The 23,953-nt window shown below is 50.7% G+C and overlaps 1 protein-coding gene across 5 annotated transcripts in view; it reads right to left on the bottom strand.

Annotated features, from left to right (window-relative positions):
- Positions 1-23,953, bottom strand: part of ZFYVE16 (zinc finger FYVE-type containing 16) — a 743,498-nt gene that overhangs the window by 228,659 nt on the left and 490,886 nt on the right. For all 5 annotated transcript variants that reach the window (XM_086960830.1, XM_086960829.1, XM_086960828.1 and 2 more), the window contains 2 exons: positions 13,592-13,696; positions 11,250-11,400 (listed from right to left, as the gene is read on the bottom strand). In XM_086960830.1, coding sequence (XP_086816956.1) covers positions 11,250-11,400; positions 13,592-13,696 — 256 coding nt within the window. The remainder of the gene's footprint in view (positions 1-11,249; positions 11,401-13,591; positions 13,697-23,953) is intronic.

Raw genomic sequence — 23,953 nt, 5'->3', positions numbered from 1 at the left:
TGAGGCACTCCGACTCCCAATGGCGACATTTCGGCAGATCCAGGGGGGGCCCAGACCGTTTGTCGGCGGTTGGCTAGAAAAGAACGAAACCAGTTGAGCACCGTCCCCCTTAGACCGATGTCATGTAGTCTTGTGAGGAGATCCTCATGGGGGACGGTGTCAAACGCCGCCGACAGGTCTAACATTACTAACATCACCCTGCCTCCGACATCCAGCGACTCCTTAACAACCTCTGTAACCTCCAGGAGCGCAGTCTCAGTGCTTAGGTTAGGTCGAAAACCTGATTGAGACGCGTGGAGAAGCTCATTCGACTCCAGGAAATTGGAGAGCACGCTATGGACATGTTTCTCCAGGATTTTAGTGAGAGCTGGAAGGAGCGAGATAGGTCGATAATTGGCCGGGGCTTCCGGGGCAAGGCTAGGCTTTTTAAGGAGAGGAATAACCAAGGCCTGTTTCCAGGAATGTGGTAAGGCTCCCTGACTCAGAGATAGATTCAGAATAGGGTTGGCTATGGGGTTGACAACGTCGGCCATTTTAGCTAAAAATTTCGCTGGGCAGGGGTCGTGTGGTGAGCCGGATTTAAGATTCTTCATAATTGCTAGGGATGAAGATATCGTGAGGGGCGGAAAATTCACCAGGACAGGGCCAGCGGTGAGTAGATGGACTGGCTCTTCCGGCAGGGTCACGAGATCAACTAACGGTCTCGAGGGAAAGGAATCTTGAATCTGCCTAATTTTGGTGGTAAAAAAGTTAGCAATGGTATCCGCCCAGTTCTCAGCCGGTACTTCCTGTACTGAATTCGATCGCAGGGTAGTGAATTCCCTTACGATCGAAAAAATCTCCTTGCAGGAGTTGTCTGCTTCCTCTATTCTCGACATCATATTGGGCTCTCCACGTCCGTTCGGCGATTTTACATTGCCTACGGGAATGGGCCAGCTCCGCTGTAAACCAAGGGACCGAAACCCGTTTGATGCCGGAACGGGAGGGCTGTGGGGGGGCAAGTTCATTTAATCTAGCTAAGAGCCAGGTTTGCAGGGTTTCAAGGTCATTGTCCAGATCACCAGTGTAGGACACAGGATGGTTCACCAGGGCCTTGGCTAACAGATCTGGGGTCACCCGATGATACGCCCTGAAGTTACTTCCCTGCTGTCTCATAGCAGTAATTGCTGGTTTCTCGATGCCAGATAATTGGAAGTGGGCAAGCCGATGATCGGACCATAATACCGGCAGGAGTGCCGTGACCTCAATAGGTAAAGTAGAGAAGACCTGGTCTAAGGTGTGAGCTTTGTCGTGGGTCGGGCCAGAGAGGTAGGGAAGCAAGCCCAAGGCAGACGTAACATCAAGCAACTTAATAGCATCCTGATCTTGACAGTCATCCATATGGAAGTTAAAGTCTCCCGCCAGTAAACACCGCTCAGATCTCAAAACTAATGCAGACATGACTTGCTGGAGTTCCTCAAAAAAGGACCCCGCAGGTCCCGGAGGTCTATATACTAAGAGCCCTTTGACAGCTTGTTGAGGTGACAGGGATAGGGTGAAGGCAAGGGATTCGGCTCCCGTGATGGTCTCCGTGTGGATGACTGAACACGTGAAAGTTTTTTTCACCACGAGGGCCACTCCTCCCCCTCTACCCTTATCTCTGTCTTGTCTGAAGATGTTATACTCAGGAGGGATGGCAGCAACAATGTCAGGGTGAGAGGACTCATTGAGCCATGTCTCGGTAAGCATAAGACAGGTGGGTTTGTTCGTAGAAAGGAGATCAAAAATCTCCTGTGCATGCCTATGCATTGACCTGGTGTTGAGGAGTAAACAATGATGTTTAATGCTACGTTCCTTCGTGTGGGGTGTAATGGGAGGTGCGCTAGTAAGATGCCAATTACAGCCTGGGCATTGATGCTTACCCCTGTATAGAGCAGGGAAGACTGAAAGACAGGACGCCGTATCCGGGCGCAAGGAGAGGAGCTCCTGGGATGAGTAAGATAGCATGCTAGTGCAGGGGACGGAAGAGTAACGGCTATGAGATCCTGCCACGCCGTACGCCTCCGGGACGCTGACGGGCGCAGACGGGCAGGACTCTGGCATGACTCCGGCGCAGATCCGGCGCGTCCGCAATACGCGTCCGCTACGCGGAGGAAGAGGTGAACTTTTTATAGCGCTACTAGAGCGCGAGGGCGGAGAGTCCTACCCCCACGATGGCGGCCAAAGTCAGATCCCAGCCCTCGGCGTCAACACTCGGCCGAGGGCGGTCTGAAAACCCAGGCAAGGGGAAGGGAGCAGGCGAAGCGCCTAAAAGCGCTGGGAAGTCTCTAAGAGGGCAGTGAACGCTTCTTAATCAAGCGCGACCCTGAACTGCACACAATTTAAAAATGACTAAACACGCAAGTCAATACACGCAAGTAAAATGTGCAAAATGAAAGGAAAGAAAGGAGACCTCCCGGCTTCCGCCTCAGGAGGGAAAAGGTTGGTAGCAGATGGTAATCACCTAACAAATGGCAAGGTTCCCTTTTATAGCGCTACTAGAGCGCGAGGGCGGAGAGTCCTACCCCCAAGATGGCGGCCAAAGTCATATCCCAGCCCTCGGCGTCAACACTCGGCCGAGGGCGGTCTGAAAACCCAGGCAAGGGGAAGGGAGCAGGCGAAGCGCCTAAAAGCGCTGGGAAGTCTCTAAGAGGGCAGTGAACGCTTCTTAATCAAGCGCGACCCTGAACTGCACACAATTTAAAAATGACTAAACACGCAAGTCAATACACGCAAGTAAAATGTGCAAAATGAAAGGAAAGAAAGGAGACCTCCCGGCTTCCGCCTCAGGAGGGAAAAGGTTGGTAGCAGATGGTAATCACCTAACAAATGGCAAGGTTCCCTTTTATAGCGCTACTAGAGCGCGAGGGCGGAGAGTCCTACCCCCAAGATGGCGGCCAAAGTCATATCCCAGCCCTCGGCGTCAACACTCGGCCGAGGGCGGTCTGAAAACCCAGGCAAGGGGAATGACAACGCCTACATTTCGTACTTGGTCCACTGGTACAGGAAGGGGACCTAGGTTTGCTGGCCAGTGTCTCGAGGTCCACAGGTCAGGCTTCTGTCCTAGGACAAAGACCTCCGTCTTCTCGTCGTTCAGTTTTAAAAGGTTGAAATTCATCCATTTTGCTATTTCTCCAAGACCAAACTGAAGGCGGGAGGAGGAGGCCTCACCGCAGTTCGTAAGCGAAAAGATAACCTGGGAATCGTCGGCGTAAGTGAATAACGTGAGACCGACATTATCAGCTATATGAGCTAGGTGGTAACAAAGATTAAAAAGGAGGGGACTGAGGATAGAACCCTGAGGGACACCATGGTGCTGTGAGTAGGTATTGGAAGTGGCAGACCGGGAGAAAATTTGAAAGGTGCGTTTGGAAAGAAAGGAGGCCAGCCAGTCCAAAGCTAATCCTTCCACGCCCATGGTGGCTAAAGCGTCAAGAAGGATTTTGTGAGAGATGGGGTCAAACGCCACGCTGAGATCAAGTAGTATCAGCGCAGCCGTTTCACCTTTGTCAAGCAGGGACCGTAGGTTCTCTGTAAGGCACAGGAGGGTAGTCTGACTGGGAAGGATGAAGTAAGTTGTTGTAGCTCACATACTGAGTAAGATGAAGATGAATGTGATGCTCCAGGACCTTGGAAAAAGCAGGTAGCAATGAGATGGGGCGGTAGTTGACAAGAAGCTCGGGATCGGCGGTTGGCTTTTTAAAAGTGGCGTGACCATTGCATGTTTCCATATGGCAGGAACCGTGGCAGTCTTTAATGATAAATTCAGGATGTACAGATTTTAGATAGATGCGGGGGGTCAAGCGCCCTAAGTACAGAAATAGGGAGGGGATCCAAAGGGGAGTCAGATTTTACATTACAGAGCAATTCCTGAAGACTCTCAGGCTGTAGTTCAGGCCAAGCTAAGAGCGGGTGGAGAAGGGAGGTCTCGGGCCAGGGTACTTTCTCTACTAGAGTGGATTGGACAGTGGTCTTGTTATTAAAGTTGCAGGTGGAGATGTCCTGGTGGATCTTCTCCACCTTGCTTAGGAAAAACTGGGCAATTTCATTGCATTTCCTGTCTGTCAGAGGAGGGGTTTTAGCTAATGTGGAGGAGCCTGCAAGATTTTTCACTAAGCTGAACAAGACTTTGGAATTATCGATGGCATCTGTTATGGATTTTGTCACAAAGTTGGCCCTAGTAGAGGCGCACGCTTTGTGGTATGATTTCAAAGCGATTCTATAAATCCGGGCTGCATGCTGAGAATAGTCTTTGCGCCGAAGGTGCTCAAGCTTCTTGCACCGAGACTTCTCAGCTTTTAATGCCTCGGTGTACCATGGGGCGGGCATCTTATGAGATATATCCGGCTTTAGACAAGTAGGGAGGACGATATCAATGGCATTTTTTAGCCAAGAATCGATCAGCATAGCGGAAGTTTCCACATCAACTAGTGTGGACAGTTCCAAAGGGAGATGGTAGGCAAGAAATTTATTCAAAGAACCGATGTCCAATTTCCTCCATGCCCTGCTCCTTTCCGCATAGTTGCTTCTGGGCAGGGCTGCGGTGGTCAGAGCCGAAATTCTAAATTGACAAGATAGTGATCTGACCAAAGGACGGGCAAGGCCGGAAGACATTGTAGATCTGGCAGATTGGAGAAAATGGGGTCTAAGAAATGTCCACCTTTGTGCGTGGGACCATGATTATGTAAAATAACGTTCATCGACTGGAGGTCGGTGATCAAGGTTCTAGCTACACTGTTGCTAGGGTCGTCCAAATGAATGTTAAGATTATTATTATTATTATTATTATTATTATTTATTTTTATAGAGCGCGATAGTCACCCGGAGGTATCCCAGCGCTAAAGAACCCTAATTAACCAGATCTGAGGAGCGGGAGAAGCAGGAGCGGGGAAGGATGAAAGGATAAAAGATAAAAAAAAAAAAAAACACAGGTTTATGGGAAGAGATGTGTTTTTAGCAGCTTCCTGAAGCGCAGGTATTGTGGCTCAAGTCGCAGGTCATGAGGGAGTGAATTCCAAAGGTGAGCGGCTTGTACCGAGAAGCGTCTTCCTCCTGATCGGGTTTTCCTGAATCTGGGGGTATTGACAAGGTTTTCTGCATTGGACCGAAGGGATCTAGAAGATATGTAGGGGGTAATGAATTTGCTGAGGACTGGGGGGCCTTGGTTATGCAGTGTTTTGTGAACAAGACACAGGGCCTTGAATTTGACTCTCTCTCTGATGGGGAGCCAATGAAGGAGTTTGAGGGCTGGTTTAGCGGACGATCTGGCCGGGGTGTTTGTGATGATCCGGGCGGCGGTGTTCTGGATTCTCTGCAGTTTCGTAAGGGTCGCTTCGGGAGCACCCAGATAAATCACATTACTATAATCCAGTCTCGATATTATGAGACCTTGGATTAATAGTTTTTGGGATTTGGGGGGGAGAAGGGGCAGGACTTTCCTCAGAGATTTTAAGAGACCAAAGCAAGTCCCTACCACCTTCTTTGCCTGCGAAGCGAAAGTGAGATCAGAATCGATCCACACACCCAGACTTTTCACTTCTGGCTTAGGGTCAGGGGGAGGGCCCAGACAAATTGGCCAGCTGTCCGTGGGGAGTGAGGTTCCTTTCGGACCAAGTATAAGGACCTCGGTTTTTGTCCCATTCAGTTTTAGGGCCGATCTGTTCATCCAACAATGGACCTGCGTAAGGCAGTTGAAGAGATCGGCTTTCTGTTGTTTAGGGTGGGACAGGGATACCACTAATTGTGTGTCGTCAGCATAGCTGACGACGCTCACTCCGAATGGGGTGATGACCTCCTCCAATGTGGACATGTAGATATTAAATAATGTAGGGCTCAAGGAGGAGCCCTGAGGCACGCCACATTGGAGGGGTATTTCGGAGGAGCGAGCGTTCTTCTCCCAGATCTGGTAAGACCGTTGGGCCAAGAAGGATGAAAGCCATGATAAGGCTGTACCTTCCACTCCAACTCTAGCCAGTCTTTCAATAAGGAGTTGGTGGTCTACGGTATCGAACGCCGCACTAAGGTCGAGGAGGATCACTGCCACTGATCCTCCCCCATCCAATAGTGCTCTGGCATCCTCGACCGCAGCCAGGAGGGCGATGTCCGTGCCCTGTCCTGGTCGGAAGCCCGTCTGGGAACTTTTTAATTTGTCATTGGCCTCTAGAAACTGCGAGAGTTTCCTATTGACTAACTTTTCTGCGATCTTACTAACTCCTGGGAGTAAGGAAATGGGCCTGTAGTTTGCCAGGTTCTCGGGATCGAGCGCAGGTTTCTTCAGAAGGGCTTTTACCACAGCCTTCTTCCAGCTCGCGGGTACAACTCCTTGTTGCAGTGAAGTGTTAATCAGATGGGTGAGGGGGGGAGTGATGATGGGGGCTACGTCCTTGAGGATCCGAAGAGGAGCAGGGTCCCTAGGGGAGCCGCTCTTCATAGAGTTGAACGTGTTTCTCACCTCGTCTATCGTGACCTGGCCCCATGTGGACAGACAGGTGGAGGGGTGTGGGAGAGCGATTTCTTCCTCCGAGCTAGAGGGGGGGATTGATTCCAGGATTAATCGAATTTTGTCATGGAAGAAATTAGCCAGTTGTTGGCATTTCTCCTGGTCGAGTTTCGGATCGGAGGGAGGTCCTAGTCCTTGTTCTGGGGGTTTTGAGAGCTCTTTGAGGATGGAATATGCTTCCTTACTGGAGCCTCCCGCTTTTTCTATTCTCTCCTGAAAGAACACGCTTTTGGTTTTAAAAATGGCGGTTTTGTAGGTCAGAAGAGAAATAGAGTAGATGTTTTTTTTGGTTTCTGTTTTGTCGCGTCTCCAGGAGCGTTCGGTTTTTTTACACTCTTGACGCAGAGCTTTAAGCTCTGGGGTGTACCATACAGCGGGGGGTATTCTTTTGGGTTGTTTGAAGGTGGTAATTTTCGGGAGCAACGTATCAAGGGATGAAGTAATCCAATCGCTGAATTGTTTGTCAGCTGTATTGGAGTCAGAGGAGAGCTCGGGGATGGAATCTGCAAGAGAGGCAGCCCATTTCTCAGGAGATAGTTTGCGCCATTGTCGGTCGGTAACCTGGGTTTTAGGGATTGAGTGAGTGGGTAGGGGGATTTCCCAGGAAAAAGGGACCAAAAAGTGATCCGTCCATGGAAGGGTCACGGGTAAGTTAGTGGTCACTGTTATTATATCGGTAAGGATAGGGTCCAATAGGTGGCCCTTCTCGTGGGTAGGCTCATTATTCACTAGACGAATCTTTAAAGAGTTTAGATCACGTCTAATGTCCGAGGCTGCTCGGTCCATGGGGTCCAGGAAGTGGACGTTGAGATCACCTAGTATGAGAAAATTGGAGGTGGAGGAAGCTAGTTGAGACACAGATTCGAATACAGCGTTGATAAAGTTACCTAGGGCCCCTGGGGGGCGGTAGATCAGAAGCCCTGCCAGGGTAAGGGCTGGGGAGATTTGGATGGAGAATTGTCCGCTCTCGCAATCCTCAATGCCAGCGTTGGTCATCCGACAGGTGTATTGCTCCCTGTGAATTATAGCTACCCGCCTCCTCTCCCTCTAGGTCTGTTTAATGCTTGACAGACATACCCAGTGGGGAGGGCCGTGACAACGTCTGAGTCGGTGTTGTCTGAAAGCCATGTTTCCGTTATGAACAGTAGGTCGAGCTCCTGATTCTGGATCAGGAGATTCATTTCGGTAGCATGTTTGGGGAGGGAGCGGCAATTAAGAAGTCCCAACTTCAGTGCGAATGTAGTCGATTTCAGACTGGGGATCGGATTGCATCGAGGACAGATCGAGAACGCCTTACCTGCGGTAAGCGTGTGGTGACAGGCAAGGAAGTTCTTAGGTCGTAGGGCGCGTAATGCATCCGGTGTATATGTTACTCGATCCTGAGGGCTGCCCGACAGAGTAACGGGGCCTAGGGCCGTCTGGTCCGGACGGGCCCAGACGGGCTTGCCTTTGGCGCGCCTTCGGCACGCTGACGGCGCGCCCGCTGCGCCCGTCCGCTGCGCGTCCGGTAGTTACACATCTTATAAGGGCTTCTCCAGACACGGGCGAGAGAAACACCTTCAAACAGCGCATCTCGCTGCAACAAACAAATCGGCACAATCACTTGCCTGCCGCCATTGACGGCGAGGACCCGAGGCCACGCCTACCCTAGGCCACGCCCACCGCCCAACCCAGTATAAAACGCTGCTCGCAGCGCTACGGTATCAGAACCCACTTACTCCTGAGGCGGAAGCCGGGAGTCCACCCTTTTTAAAATTGTATACTTTGTGTCACTTTTGCGTCGAACAAATTGCTTTTAAATCACCACTCACCTGCCTGGCTTCTCCAGACACGGGCGAGAGAAACACCTTCAAACAGCGCATCTCGCTGCAACAAACAAATCGGCACAATCACTTGCCTGCCGCCATTGACGGCGAGGACCCGAGGCCACGCCTACCCTAGGCCACGCCCACCGCCCAACCCAGTATAAAACGCTGCTCGCAGCGCTACGGTATCAGAACCCACTTACTCCTGAGGCGGAAGCCGGGAGTCCACCCTTTTTAAAATTGTATACTTTGTGTCACTTTTGCGTCGAACAAATTGCTTTTAAATCACCACTCACCTGCCTGGCTTCTCCAGACACGGGCGAGAGAAACACCTTCAAACAGCGCATCTCGCTGCAACAAACAAATCGGCACAATCACTTGCCTGCCGCCATTGACGGCGAGGACCCGAGGCCACGCCTACCCTAGGCCACGCCCACCGCCCAACCCAGTATAAAACGCTGCTCGCAGCGCTACGGTATCAGAACCCACTTACTAGATCACCCACAACTAGAAGAGTACTAACGTTAGGCAACAGGGAGGCAATAAGCTCAGACAGGCGAGTGACCCAGTCATTGACTGGCCCTGGTGAGCGGTAGATAAGAATGCCAATTAGGGAGATCTTTGGATGGAGGACAAGTCTAAAAGATGCGGCTTCGCAGTTTTGTAGATTAATACGGTCTATGAAGCATTGATACACGTTTTTAAAAATAATGGTAATGCCCCCACTAATTTTGGCCACCCTATCACACCTGACCATGGCATAGTTAGTCGGAAGTGATTCTGCGATATCCGGGCCCGAACCTTCATGGAGCCAAGACTCCGTAACGAAGAGGGCGTCCAGTTGTTCGTCATTTAGAAGGTCAAAGATCTCACGTCTGTGCTTAGGTACAGAGCGACAGTTCATGCTGAGGAAATTATATACTTTCCTAGAAACAATCGGCAATTGAGGTGTACAGCTATGACAGAGTTGGGGAACCTCGAGGGACAAAGAGCAGTTAGAGCAAGACTGTGAGGACTTGGTTGTTTAATTGAACGTGGAACAGTCTGCATGACGATAGGACCCATAAGCTCACAGTAAGCAGGTGCTGTAGGTGAGTCTAGGAGATGGCTTGGCAATTTGGCCAGGGGGTATGGCCCCTGGGCCCGTTTGGGCGCAGGCGGGCACACCTTTGGCGCGCCGCTGGCGCGCCCGCCCACTGCGCGGACGGGAAATCAATGCCATAAATACTAGGAAAAGTAGAGGAGGTGCCCAGGGACAAGAAGGCGGGGCGGAGGAACCAGCTGGTCCGCAACCCGTCGCCTCACCCAAGATGGCGTCGTTCGATCAGCGTCTCACATCAGCCCCAAAATCGGCTGCGGGGACAGCTGAGAGGATCCAGGTAGGTTCGAAAGTGCCCCAGAAAGTGCAGCAGCTTTTGAAAGCAATTTAAAATTCAACTGTGCAAATAGTGCAAATGGCTAAAATCAGGCAGGAAAATTCATCAAACAATGGCCTAAAGGCCCGGCTTTCCACCTCAGGGCTCAGATAGCAGCAAATCAGGCTTGATTTAGATTTAGGTGGACAAGTTACTCCGTCACAACGGTGACAGATATTCCATCCGCTGAAATATAAATACCATTATATCCTATAGGATTTATATTTTGGCGGATGGGATATCCATCACTTTTGTGATGGAGGAACCTGTCCGCCAAGATCTACATCAGGCCCTAAGTCTGAACATGGAAATCTTTATCTCGTCTCTGTCCAGCGGCTCACAGATCAATCACTACGCCGTCTTCTCGGACACAGCCTGCAATCTTGCCCTGCTGAACTTTACCTTCTTAAGACATTTTTAATGAAAATTCTTGTAAGTCCAAAGGTAAGCACCGACCGTGCCCAATCCACTTATTGTATCTACCCAGCGCTCCATCATGGATGGCCAAATGTTTGTACTTTGATCCGGTCTTATCCAACTAGATGCCAGTGGTTGGTGCTTTGTTTTTTTGGGTGCTAGCAGTACCATATACATTCAAAATCCATACCTTTCGTTCTGCTGATGGGAGTTTTGGTGCCAAATAATGTATTAAGATGTACTCTATTTTCTAAATCTGTTTGTTTGTTCTAGTGTTGTGTTTTCACTTTATTGCTGTGTGTGCTGCATAAATACTTTACACATTGACTGTTAAGTTAAACCGGACTGCTTATGTGCCAAGCTACCAGAGGAATAAGCACAGGTTAATTTGTTAACTTTTGTAGATCAACTGAACAGGGATTGTGGGTGTTGCTTGAAAAGGGTTAGCACCCCAACCACACTAAAACAACTTAATTTCTCACAACCACATTCTGCATGCCAGGGGAGGCAGGTTGCTGCTTTAACACTCCTTAAGCGCATAGATACGACTGTTTGTGTTACAGTCTTCATATACATCTGGTGCAAGCTAGCGGTGTTCCTGTCACACTGAAGCAAGGTATGCGGACTCCAAGATGCACCCTTTTTGCAGTCAGACACTTCGCTGTCTGAACTGTATCATATAAACACGGCAGAAGCAGGTGGCGAAATACCACCGCAATGTTCCTGAAGGGAGCTGGATTACGGGAAGCAGGGTCACATGTAAAGAAATAAAAATAGTGCGAGGGTTACAAAATAGACACAAAAAAATATGCCGAAATCCACGCATACATGATAGAAGTTGCGGTCGGCGGGGGCTAAAAAAAAAAAGAGAAAATAAAATGCCAGCCACTATTCCACAGTAACACATTAGAACGGCAAAGACAATGACAGCAAATCTGTGGTTAGTAAGATTTCATAAACAAGCTAAAAAATGACACATTAAAGTGATATGCATTTGATAAAAGCATAAACAGTAACACCCTTATTGGCAAAACGAATTTCCAGCTGTTAAGAAAACTTGGAATAAAACAAAAAATAGATGTCTGTGCAATTTACCTTTTCTTGGCTCGCCAGTAGCACTGTTTGCTTGTGTTTGATAAACTCCATCGTCATTTTGTACACACACAAGATGGGAATCTGCTTCCGTGCTAAAGCTAGCACCAATACTAATAACATGTTCATTGGAGGCACTTATTATTTTTAATATCTGCAATGAAAAATAACTATCACAATTGAAAATGTTAATTTTGCACACACCATTATATGAGACCATTATGCAGTATTGTTTTTGGGGGAGTGGGCAGAAATGTGGGGTCCTTCTGATTCTGTCAAAATGGAACAGGACTGTTATAGCAGACTTTTCAAGAGATCCACTGGCAGTTGCTGACCTTGATCGTGTAATCAGAACACAGCATAGAGTTACTGGCAATTCAAAAGATAAATGGTCATTACTTTTGAGTTGCAAATAACAAGTTGAGGGCTTTGCAACAGCAGGTTTATTTTGACATATAACCCCCACCAACTTTCTCAAAATAACCACCAGTGCACACACAATGATTTAGTTGTGAACAGTCATCTTTGAATGAGTTTTTTTTGACAAAACATGGTTACAAGATGGCTACTGTGGTATCATGGAACATCCTAGCTGGTACTGGGTAAAGGTATTTTATCAACCAAAAAAACCCAACCCACATTCCAATAAGACCAAGAGCACCTGACATCAATACACATGTTCATACAACAGCAACCATCTTTGAAGTAAATAAATGAAGCAGCAAGGAGCAAGAAGGGAGAAAAGAATTGGTGGGCAATCAGCTTGGAAGCAGTATGTGACAAAGTCCCGTGCCAAAATTGAAAAAAATGTAATAAAAAAAAAAAAGCTGTAAGCGTGATGGGAAGGACAAACGGCCAACGGCTGAGCAGGGAGAAAGATTTTGTGCTGATTGGATGGGGACAATCAGGGCAGGAGGATTAGAAAGTGAGAAAGGGAACCAAGGTCCTCACATGCAGCACTAGAAGAAAACAAAAGAATAGTTCCTTGAGGTGAGCAGTGGAAGTATACAACTGATCCAATAAAAAAAAGGTAAAGCAGAAATGCTCCAGGGGCAGGGCAAACAAGAAGTAAGAAAGTAAATAAATAAGGAGCATCTAACTGAGATAGACAGTAAAGATATCCAAACAAACGACTGATCCACAGCCAACTCTACATATTTTATTGAATTATATTGGAAACAATTGAGTTTTTACAACAAACATCTAAAGCAGTTCATAGGTGAGACCTCCAAAAGCAGACAAACGTTCTTAACCATATCTTTCGTAACTTTGCGGAAATTCATTCAAGGAACATCCACCTATTCTCAGGCTTAGTAGCATTAGCATTCTGGTGTCAGGCCATCTCAAGAAACAGAAACAGGCCTAATTATCCAGAAGAAGCCATCATCAATAACTATAATGTTCCATAAATCTGTGGAAGAGTTTTGTACCCCAGGCTACCACAATAAGGAACAATGGACAACTAGGTCTTGGGATCTGCGGATTTAGATCAAACAAAGGTTCAGTTTGCAGCAAAACGGAATGTAGGAGGAGAGGGACAAGTGTGTGTTAAAAAACAAATGTACAGTATAGGCAGGGTATCCTACGCAAAAAAATGGAAAAACAGTGTCAAGCTATTTCCTAATCTCACTACATGGCAGTGATAACCCCAAAGGTCAGGAGCAGGAGACAGTCATATAATACTAGCAATACTGGCCACTTATCATTGTGCTATTTTCCCCAGTATTCAACTCTTGTATGATCAAAACACAACCCGTTTCCCGCCTCATCTCTCTAAATTTACAGTCTTTATTGTCCAGGATCAAGCTGGCTGCCTCATTTTGAAAGAGACTGGTGCCATCTTCTACTTTTATGAATGTGGTTCCTCTTGCTCTTGCGTTGGACTATCTTCTGTGCAAATTGCAGCAATCCCCTACTAATCCATCACATAATGCAAATTCACTTACTGATTCAATTATTAACTTTGGACTACACTGGTTATTTAATATTCTGAGGTAAAGGACATTTTAACATTGTTTCACCACATCAATGCTTGTAGACCACTTTAAAAAACAGAACAGTGCTAAAGTATTTTCTATTTACCATTTCTCGTTAATCTCTATATTGTTTGCTATTTCACTTCAGAGGTGGATAGTGTCTATTGGTCTATGCTTATCCTTTGTGCATATCTCTGTAAGGGCAAGAACACATTTTTAAGCCACTCACCTTTTAGAAAAAATGGGTGTGAGAGAGTTCCTTCTCTAGCAACAAAAACAAATATGTGCTAATAGAAATTACAACTACAGCACAGTATTCAGCAGCCAAAAGAATGCAAGTAATTACCATGTTTTATGAGTGGTGCTCACCTCATTGTATCTCTTTAAAGGCAGTTTAATACAGCTTGCTCCCATTTCCATGTGGATAAACAAACCATCTACAGTTGTTAAGGTGTACTGGTAATTTCTAAGGTCCTGTAAGGAGGAAGAATCAACAATAAACAATATTCAATTATCCAACTGTAGGATAGACAAACCATACCATAGTAGTAGAAGATTCCTCTATCAAGACATGTAATACCTAATGGTCAAAACTATTAGTTAAACCTCCAATTCTTAAGTCACAAGGTTATGTTCACTTGAAATAAAGCTATTATGGAATTGCTGTGGTGACAACCACATACTTGGATCATTTTATAGTTCTCTTATGACCGATTAAAGTGAGCGTCTCAGAAAGAGTTAGGTGTGACTTCGGATGTTGATGGTAAAGCCCAGAGACTGCAGGACATATACTATAGTCTGGAGGTGGGAGACGACTGCCTGGGGTGAGCTCACTTTCAACAGGCAGTGCTTGAGCTAGGGGAAGACTGGAAGGAACTCCTGACCCCTGCAGATGTTCTCCAACCACCATCATCATATTGGTGAATACCCAGGGGCACTGGTGAGGCCAAAAGGGAGCACAGCTAACTGAAAATGCTTGTGCCCCACCAAGGACCGCAGGAAACGCCTATGGGCAGGCAGGACAAATGTGTAGAAGTAGGCTCCCTGCAAGTCCAGCATTAACATCCAGATTTCCAGGGCAAACAGAACCTGAGCCACCGTGAGCATATTTAATTTCTCCTTCTTCAGGAAGAAGTTGAGAGGGCGTAGTTCTTCCTGGGCACCAGAAAGTAGCAGAATAGCAACCAAGGCCTACTTCTCATGCTGGCACCCTCTCAATGGCTCCTTCCGCCAAAAGAGCCTGCACTTCCTGACGGAGCAGGGAGAGAGGTGGTCTACATTCAGCCAGTTTGGAATGGTGGCTTGGGCAGTGGGGTTTATGAGAAAGGGTTGAAGTAACCATTTTAAGTACCTACTTGTCCGATGTTATAGACTGACAGCAGGGCAGGTGGTGTTGGATCCTACCACCAACTGGTTGTCCATGATGGTAAAAGGGCAAACTAAAGTGACTTTGAGGCTGGGGCTGCTAGGTGGTGGCAGACTAGTAGACGTCGGGTTGTGTGTCTCATGAGGGTTGTGTGAGCCGTGTCTGTGGTCACAAAAGGACTGGAGAGCCTGTGGGCGTTGGAGGCTGGACCGGAATGATACGGCTGATAGCCCGCACCGCAGTCGGGGAAGGGTCGAAAGGCAGAATGGGATTGGCGTGAGGTAATGAGAGACCCAGTAACCGTGAAGTGGCTTGGCTGTCCTTAAAGTGCTCTAGCATAGAATCTGCCTCATCGCTGAAGAGGCGGGTGCCTCGAAGGGCATGTCCATAAGGGTTTCCTGGATATACCCCAAAAACCAGGTTTGCCATCTGAGTGCCACTCACGCAGCAATAGCTCTCCCTAGCAAGTCTGTAGTATCCAGTCTGCAGCGAATGGTGAACTTTGATTTGTCCCTACCAACGGCCTCCTTCAAGAACTTGGGCAGCACTTCCTCAACTAAATTCCAAACTGTGTGGGTGTTTTTCGGCCCAAAAGGCACGTGTTGGGTGAGGAAAGCTGGGTCCCCATGAGCGGGGCGATAGAGACAGGCAATTGTTATGTGCACCACAAGAGACACTGTGCAGGGCTTGACCCACGTTTAAAGCAGGACATCTGTGAGGGTTTAATTTAAAGGGAGGAAAGGGTCTGTGGGGGCAACTCCTGGCTGAAGCACCTCAGTCAAGACATTTGTCTTGACTACCACTGAGGGCAACATAAGGTCCAGGACCTCAGCCGCCCTCCTCACCACCATAGAAAAGGAAGTCTCTTCCTCAATGGTCGCATTAGGAGGAAGGACAAAGTCGGTATCTGAGGAGGTATCCAGAACACTGGCGTCTACCGGTTCCTCAGACCAGTTGTCCTTGTGCTCTTCTAAGGGGTTCTGGTAACCATCAGTATCCTCAGATCCTCCCCGATCATACTCCTCTCTGTCAAAAAACAGAAGGCCTGTATTCGACTTGGAAAGTAGAGTTCAGGCTGGCGTCGGAGTTGAAGTCGGGCGATGCAGATCCGTCTCCAGGTCGGGTATGATGATTTTGGTCTCTGCTGCCGTGGGTGTCGGTGGTGCGGGAACAATGTCACTAGAACTGGATTTAGGGAAAGTTGCAGTCTTGCGACAGGAGCTGGTCCAGATCCAGCACCCAATCCGAGGGGCTTGACTGGTGCAGAGGGTGGACCCACCTGAGTAATTCCAGTGGGGACCCCTCGAACTCACCCAAAAATGAGGTACGAGTTTGCATAAAACTCACAAAGCTGGGCAGGGGTTACTCCGGCTCTGAGAAATTTAGGGAGGTGCAGAGCAGAGCCAGAGAGAGGTTCCGCAGCTAATGCATGGGAGTGCGGCCTAAAGTGTTAACATCGCTCTCATGTCTTGTCCGATGACTTGGACCGGCGAAGTACGAGATAGCTTAGATTACTAGTTGGACATACCTGACTACTTAAAAAACTACGACGAGGAGGGGCGTGGCTACCGGCCGACGAAAATGGCTGCTTAGTCCCGGAGCTCTGGGGCCGATCCAGCCCTAACATCAAAATCTGTGCAATTATCTGTTCATTTGAGGTCCGTTGAGGGGCTCCACCGGCGGCGGAACGTGGGCGGCACGCACCGCAGGCATTCCGGTGCAGATCGGTTGCGGACATATGCTGATAACGTCCCCGAGCATCTGCGGTCTAGTGCAGCCTTCAAGACCGTGGGCTGAGGTGCTTTCCGAAGGCCGAGGACAGCACACAACGGCCGCGAAGAGGCGCACTGCTCTGTAGCGGCGAAGCACTGAGGCGAAAGGACGGCGCTTCCGGCCCACTTATACCTACTACTGTGCCCATCAATATCCTGCCTCTAAGGGCCTGACGGACTACGCCGGATCCCCGAGCTGCACCTCGACACTGGCCGCCCTACTGTTCGGCTCCCCGCGGTGAATGTGACCGGGTGAGTGGCGGCGCCATCTTGGGCACTGTCGTGTCCGCCCTAACCCCTCGCCCAGTGACTAGTGGGTGAGGACTGTTCTGCGGGGGCTTTGATCCTGATGCCCTGGGCTGCATCGCCTCGTGCTTTCTGGGCACCCCGAATCCAGTGAGCACTGAGGCATCTCTGAGGAGCATTGGGTGCAGGCCCTGTAATCCTGACTCTGCACAGTGGTGAGCCAGGACTAAACTGCTGTCTACCCTGGAATTGAGTGGTGTATTTACCACTGGCGCCTGTTATTGCCGGGTACAATCTTCCGTCTCGAGGTGTGGGCTTGGGTGTTGGCCCGGAACGAGACTGTGTGCGGGGCCCCCTGCTTGATGAGGGGACGAACACGCGGTGACTGTGGGGGTGCCTACCTCACCATTTAACTGGCCTCCTTCCCTCCACCCCTCCAGGCCCACACTATTCATAACACTTTGGAATCCACGGCGCGGACCGCGACCTGGCTAGGTCGCATACTACAGGCCATCTTCTGACTGCTCGCCGTTTGCCTCTGTGAAATATTTCCCTATCCGCGGCGACATGGCGGGCAGAAGGCCCAGGTTTCAGACTGCACAGAGTAAGCTGGACAAACATGCTTATGATAAAGGGCTGAATGTGACACCGCCGCAGGGTAAGACTCAGGAGGGCGATGGGGGGAAAAAATCACATTGGAAGACATCATGAAGGCGCTAACTAATGTACAAACGACGGTTGGAACCATCTCTAAGGACGTCTCCCTGCTCCGGGCGGAATGCCACAAAATGGCGGATAGAGTGAAGGAGGTGGAAGTTGTGACAAAATCCCTGGTCCAGGACACCTCGGACTTGCAAATGTCAGTGGCCCGCTTGGAAAAAGTTAACAAGATGCTAACAGACAAGTTAGACGACCAGGAAGGACGCGCACGACGGAACAACGTGAGAATCATAGGTGTTCCGGAGATGGAAGGAATCCGGGCGATGGATCTTTAGGTTGAGGAACTGATAAAAACCAAGCTACAGCCAAAGGGACTATCTCATTTCTTCTCCGTTGAACGTGCTCATAGAGTGCCGGGGGGGTGGCCAATGCCAGGAGCTCCCCCGAGACCTATCCTGGCCCGTCTCTTCAATTTTAGGGATAGGGATGCAATTCTGCAGGCAGCAAGAATATACCCCCCTATCCGAATACAGAACCTAACAGTCTCCTTTTTCCCTGACTACACGGCAGCCGTCTCCAGGAAACGTCGCAGCTTCTTTGACGTCAAGAAACTACTTCGGGCACAGGAGGTGCTGTACTCCATGCTTTTCCCTGCTAGACTGCGGGTGGTTGATGAGGGACGGGCCTGGTTCTTTGATACGCCGGAGGCAGCTCATGACTGGCTGGAGGGATGGCCAACGGTGAATAAAAAGGAACGGAGGCCCAGACCACATCGTCTTCAGGAGGGAGACAACACGACAGATGATCTGGGCTTTGGCAGTCAAGAACCCCACCATGATTTCACCCTCGAAGAGGAATAAGAAGGGCCGCACTATGACTATACCTTTGTGCCGGATGAGGCAGCATGCATGTCGGTGCTTTGGCTGCCGGGTGGTCGCGGACTGGGGGGGACCTCTTGGACTCCAAAAAGGCTGATGCCTCGCAGGACTCTTTCCCCTTAATCGCAAGTATTGCAACTATGGGTGGGATGAAGCGCTCTGCTATGTTGGGGTGGCGGGCAGTTATAGGTTTACTGAGCAGGGAGGCAGGGTGGGGAGTGATTGTTGGGGTGGGAAGGTAATTGTTGCATATGATTCTGTTCACACTATCATACGTGGGATTTTCTTTTCAGGTTTGTTCGAATTCCTTTTGTTAGGACAGCTATGTAAATAAAATACAGAAAAACCGGGGGGGTCTAGAGTCACAGCAAATTTGTGCTCTCTGAGGACTGTACTCATCAATTCTGTCTATAAAGTACTAGAATAGATAGTACAACAGTCCATTTCGAATGTTTACAGACCAACGCAAAAGAACACTAGCAACGGTAGGTGAGACCCAAGATCCAGAGATGGATTACCATCAAAATTCTATGTCAGGACCGGAGGCTTCAGATTATGCTATATCTTCCTTCGCTTTATTAACATAAAGACTCCACAGCAGCTTAGGAAAAGATATAATAAGAACAAAAAATGCTTTAAACATAAAGCATTGACGTAATGTTCAACAAAAAATAAATCACACTGTCCATTATCACTATATAACCGGACTTCTCATCATCTTCCTCCTCTTTCTTCGCTGCTCCCGCAGCCAGATAAGTGCTTTTCTATATGTTTTCTTTTCATTGTGATTGATTGTCTTGTGTACGATCGTTTGGGGGACTCCTTGCATGGTTTATTCCCTTACAGAGTCCCCAGTTGCGGGAACGTTCTTCGTTCCTACGCGACTTTATTCCCACTTGTGTGCGGTGTGTACATAGACCACAAGGGGGCGGCCTGTCGTCTCGCCGACCCCTCCGGCGCGCCTCCGCAGTACAAGGAGCCGCGCCGTGGAGTCTGCTTGCGCAGGGGCCGACCCTCGCGTACCCCTCTGACACCTGGTGATCCGGGTCTGTACTTTTGCCCACTTTTGACGCCCACTGGGGTCGGTATAGCGGTTCTGACCGCGTGAATCGCCTTCGGGCGAGATCTGTGCACCTCTTTACCCGTGTGTGGCCTAGCGCGCTTGAGGGGTACGTAGACCCGGTCCCGGCGAGGAGGGTCTGCGCGCTTGGGGGTTGGTGCAGCCCACCTGCCACGTCAGCTGGCCCAAAACGTGATCGCAGCCGCTTGGCCTGCCCACATTCGAGAACTTTCTCGGTTGCCGCCCTCTTGGGTGCCCCGCATTTGCCCTTGGTTCCGAGATGGAAGGGGAATACGATGAAGAAGCCTGCCCCTATCTGCAGGATGACGAGTTTTATCAGGCGGTGGACAACTCCATCTATCGTTGCGTGACGGAGGTGGTAGGGCCCATGGAGGACCGCCTTTCCGCCCGCATCGTGGAAGAGTGCGCGAAGCTGGCAGCGGCGCATGTGCCTCCGTCCCCCGAACTCCCGGGGACGTCCGGCGGGTTGCCACCCGCTCCGAAGAGACCTCGTGAGGAGGGACCTTCATCGGAGGCCCAAGGCGTGGACAGGGGCGCTTTCGGGCGTCTTCGTGACGCCTTCCTGGCCAAGGCGACGGCGGTGCCCCCTGCACCCTTGGTGGACCCTGGCACTTCTGGCGACGTGTCTACGGCGCCCGCCTCCCCGATCTACGACTCTCCGGACACGGATGACGACGGGGAGTCGACCCGTTCTTGGCTTCCGACACCTTCAGCGAAGGAGATGCCCCGGGACGAGTCGGGCATGCTGGACCCGGACGAAATCGTCCACCCCCGATCCGCGGCCTGGGCCCCGGGGGAGACGGTGGCGAAGTTTGTCACGGGCAGGCTGCGCAAGCCCCTGGAAAAGGAGGCGAGGGGTTGCCTGCGTGGGGAATGCCCTCGGCCTACTTTGGAAGGGAAAGTGGCCATGACACCAGAATTGGACCCCAAGATGGCCACCTTCCTGGCGAAATTTATGAAGGACCCCAGGAAACGGATCGACCGGTCCTGGCGGGCTTGCCAGGACAAATTGTTGGATGCGGTCGGGCCCGCCACGAAGATCCTCGATATGGCGGAGGAGGCTCGAGCGAATGGCACCGCCATTTCACCGGAGGTGCTCTCCAACTGGGCCCAGAGGGTGATCGTATTCTTGGGCAACGCCAACTGTGCCCTGTCCACGGAGAGGCGGCGTTCGCTCCTGATCAAGCTGGATCCGAAGCTGGGGGACCTGGCCTCGTCGGAGGCAGGTGCTGTGGCTCAGGGTGGCCTCTTCGGCGAGCCTTTCATCCGCGAGCTGGGAAAGTTCGTGAATACGTTCACGTCGCTGGACAAGGCTCAGTCCAGCATCAAGAAAGTGTTCCACCAGCGTTTTTCTGGAGGGGCCGGTCGCGGCAGGGGCCGCGCGATCGGCCGGGGTCAGCAGACCAACAACAGAGGACAAGGCTCCGGAAGAGGTCATTACCAGACCTCAGCCAACTACACCAACTTCTACCCCACGAGGGGACAGCGCTATGGTGGCAGAGGGTTCAAGAAGAACCCCGGACAAGGAAATGCCCCCGGTAAGTGTACTTTGCTTGGATCAGGTTCCGATTGGGGGGCGGCTGGCAAGCTTTTACGGGGAGTGGGAATTGCTCACTGCCGACGCTTGGGTTTTGCAAACTGTAAGAGGTTTCCATATCGAGTTTTACGACCAGCCAACTCAGGCGAGGCCCCCGCGCCCGATGGTTTTTTCAGAATCCGACGCGCGATTGATAGACGGAGAGGTCTCGGACTTGCTGCGCAAGGGAGCCATCCGTCTATCAACGCGCCACCCACATGGGTTCCTCAGCAACGTCTTCTTAGTAGACAAGACGGATGGGGGCAAGAGGCCTGTGATCAATCTCAAAGAGTTCAATGGGTGGTTGGTCTACCGTCACTTCAAGATGGAGGGGATCCACCTCCTTCGAGACGTGCTCCTCCCTCGGGATTGGATGGTGCGACTGGATCTCAAGGATGCCTACTTGGTCGTTCCCATCCACCCCCCTCATCGTCGCTTCCTGCAATTCCTGTGGGACGACAAGGTGTTCGAATTCACCGCCCTGCCGTTCGGTCTTTCTTCGGCCCCGTGGTGCTTCACGAAGGTCCTCCACCCGGTGGTGGAGTTTCTCAGAAGTCAGGGGGTCCGGATGCTAGTATACTTAGACGACATCCTCCTCATGGGGCAGTGCCCGGAGGTGCTGGCGGGCCAGCTGCGTCAAGCTGTCAGCCTGCTTCAGAGACTAGGGTTCGTCATCAACGGCTCCAAGTCGGTTTTGGTTCCCACTCAGCAGATCACCTTTTTTGGTTTCGTGGTGGACTCGGTGCAGGCGGTCTTGAGCCTGCCGGGTCGGAAGGTCGCGAAGATACGACACCTGCTTCAGCAGACGATCGCAAGGGATCGTACGTCACTGCGTCATATCGCCAAGGTGGTGGGCCTTCTCTCGTCCTCCATCCAGGCGATTTTCCCAGGCCCGCTGCACTACAGGGCTCTTCAACGCTTGAAGGCGCAACATCTGCGCCGTGGGATGAGTTACGATCAGTTGGTTCCCCTCACGGACGAGGTGAAGGAGGAAATGTCGTGGTGGCTGTCTCACATGGAGGCATGGAATGGTCGAGCGATCTTCGGTTCGGCTCCGGACCTGATCATAGAGTCCGACGCCAGCAGGTCGGGATGGGGCGCCCGGTGCGGGGATTTTTCCACCGGCGGCGCCTGGTCGTCAGAAGAACAACAATTGCATATCAATTGTTTGGAGCTCCTGGCGGGCTCCTTCGCAGTTCGCTGTTGGACCAAAAATTCGGTCAAGGCTTGTGTCCTGTTACGGATGGACAATATTTCGGCGGTTCGGTATGTGAACCACCTAGGAGGTCCTCGTTCCCGCGCCTTGGCGGACTTAGCGAAGGACTTCTGGGATTATTGCCTGTCTCGTCACATTGCGGTGACGGCGGAGTATCTGCCAGGCCAGTGCAATCAGGTAGCGGATTGGCACTCTCGACATCTCAGGGACGCCAGCCAGTGGAAACTGGATCCGGAAGTCTTCCGGTGGCTACACTCCCTCTGGGGCCCCTTCTCGGTGGACCTCTTTGCGTCCCGTCTCGACCACCAGCTGCCGCGGTTTTACAGCTGGAGGCCGGACCCTCTAGCGGAGGCCACGGACGCGTTCTTGCAGGATTGGAGTCGGGAACAGCCGTTTGCGTTTCCCCCGTTCTCCATGATCATGCGAACGGCGGCTCAAATACGCCGCCAGGGTGCGGAGCTGGTGTTGGTTACACCGCTGTGGAGGTCTCAAGTATGGTTTCCGGTTCTTCTGGAACTTTCTTGGGATTTTCCAATCCTACTCCCCCTGTTTCCTCTGCTCCTGACGAACCCGGATCAGTCAAGTCAAGTCAAGTCATGGAATTTGTATAGCGCACTACATACCCAGAGGGTTTCAAGGCGCTTAGGAAGGGGAGGAGGATTACTTGTCAAATATCCATGTTTTAAGTTGCTTTCTGAATGCTAGGTGGTTCTGGGTAAGGCGAAGGTAAGCGGGGAGTGAGTTCCATGTTTTAGCAGCCAGGTATGAAAAGGATCTGCCTCCCATGGTGGTCTTGTTGATGCGAGGTACAGTGGCGAGGGCTTGGTTGGAAGAACGTAGTTGGCGGGAGGGGGTATAGAAGGACAGTCGTGAGTTGAGGCAATCTGGTCCGATGTCGTAGAGTGATTTGTGTGCGTGGGTAAGCAGACGGAAAGTGATCCTCTTATTGACGGGTAGCCAGTGGAGGTCTTTAAGGTGACCAGAGATGTGTTCGTTGCGTGGGATGTCTAATATGAGCCTGGCTGAGGCGTTTTGGATTCGTTGGAGTTTCTTCTGGAGTTTTGGGGTAGTACCTGCGTAGAGGGTGTTTCCGTAGTCCAGTCGGCTCGTGACCAGAGCGTGGGTGACTGTTTTCCTTGTTTCGGAGGGGATCCAGCGAAATGTTTTTCTGAGCATGCGAAGAATGTTGAAGCAGGAAGAGGATACAGCGCTGACTTGTCTGTTCATTGAGAGTGAAGAATCCAGGATGACGCCTAGGTTCCGTGCGTGGTCTGTCGGGATGGGTGCTTTTCCGAGGGCTTCTGGCCACCAGGAGTCGTCCCATGCAGAGGGGGATGTACCTAGGATGAGGACTTCTGTTTTGTCCGAGTTCAGTTTCAGACGGCTTTGTTTCATCCATTCGGCAACTTCTTTCATTCCTTCGTGTAGGTTAGTTTTGGCGGTGCTGGGGTCATTGGTGAGGGAAAGGATTAGTTGAGTGTCGTCCGCGTAAGAGATGATGTTGAGGTTGTGTTGGCGTGCGATGGCCGTGAGGGGGCTCATGTATACGTTGAAGAGGGTGGGACTGAGTGAGGATCCTTGTGGTACGCCGCAGATGACTTCAGAGGCCTCGGACTTGAATGGAGGAAGGCGGACTCTCTGGGTTCTTCCGGTGAGGAACGAGGTGATCCATTCAAGTGTTTTTCCTTGGATTCCGATGTTATTGAGGCGTTGTAAAAGGGTGCTGTGGCAGACTGTGTCGAATGCTGCAGAGAGGTCAAGGAGGATGAGGGCGACTGTGTCTCCATTGTCCAGTAGAGTTCGAATGTCGTCTGTTGCTGCGATGAGGGCGGTCTCAGTGCTGTGTTTTGCTCGGAAGCCAGATTGTGAGGGGTCGAGGGATTTGTTGGCTTCGAGGAAGGCGGAGAGTTGGTTGTTGACAGCCTTCTCGATGACT

The sequence above is a fragment of the Lissotriton vulgaris genome, chromosome 3_1, assembly GCF_964263255.1.
Source record: "Lissotriton vulgaris chromosome 3_1, aLisVul1.2, whole genome shotgun sequence".
NCBI classification, from domain to species: Eukaryota; Metazoa; Chordata; class Amphibia; order Caudata; family Salamandridae; genus Lissotriton; species Lissotriton vulgaris.
This window is presented reverse-complemented; position numbering and strand designations above follow the sequence as displayed.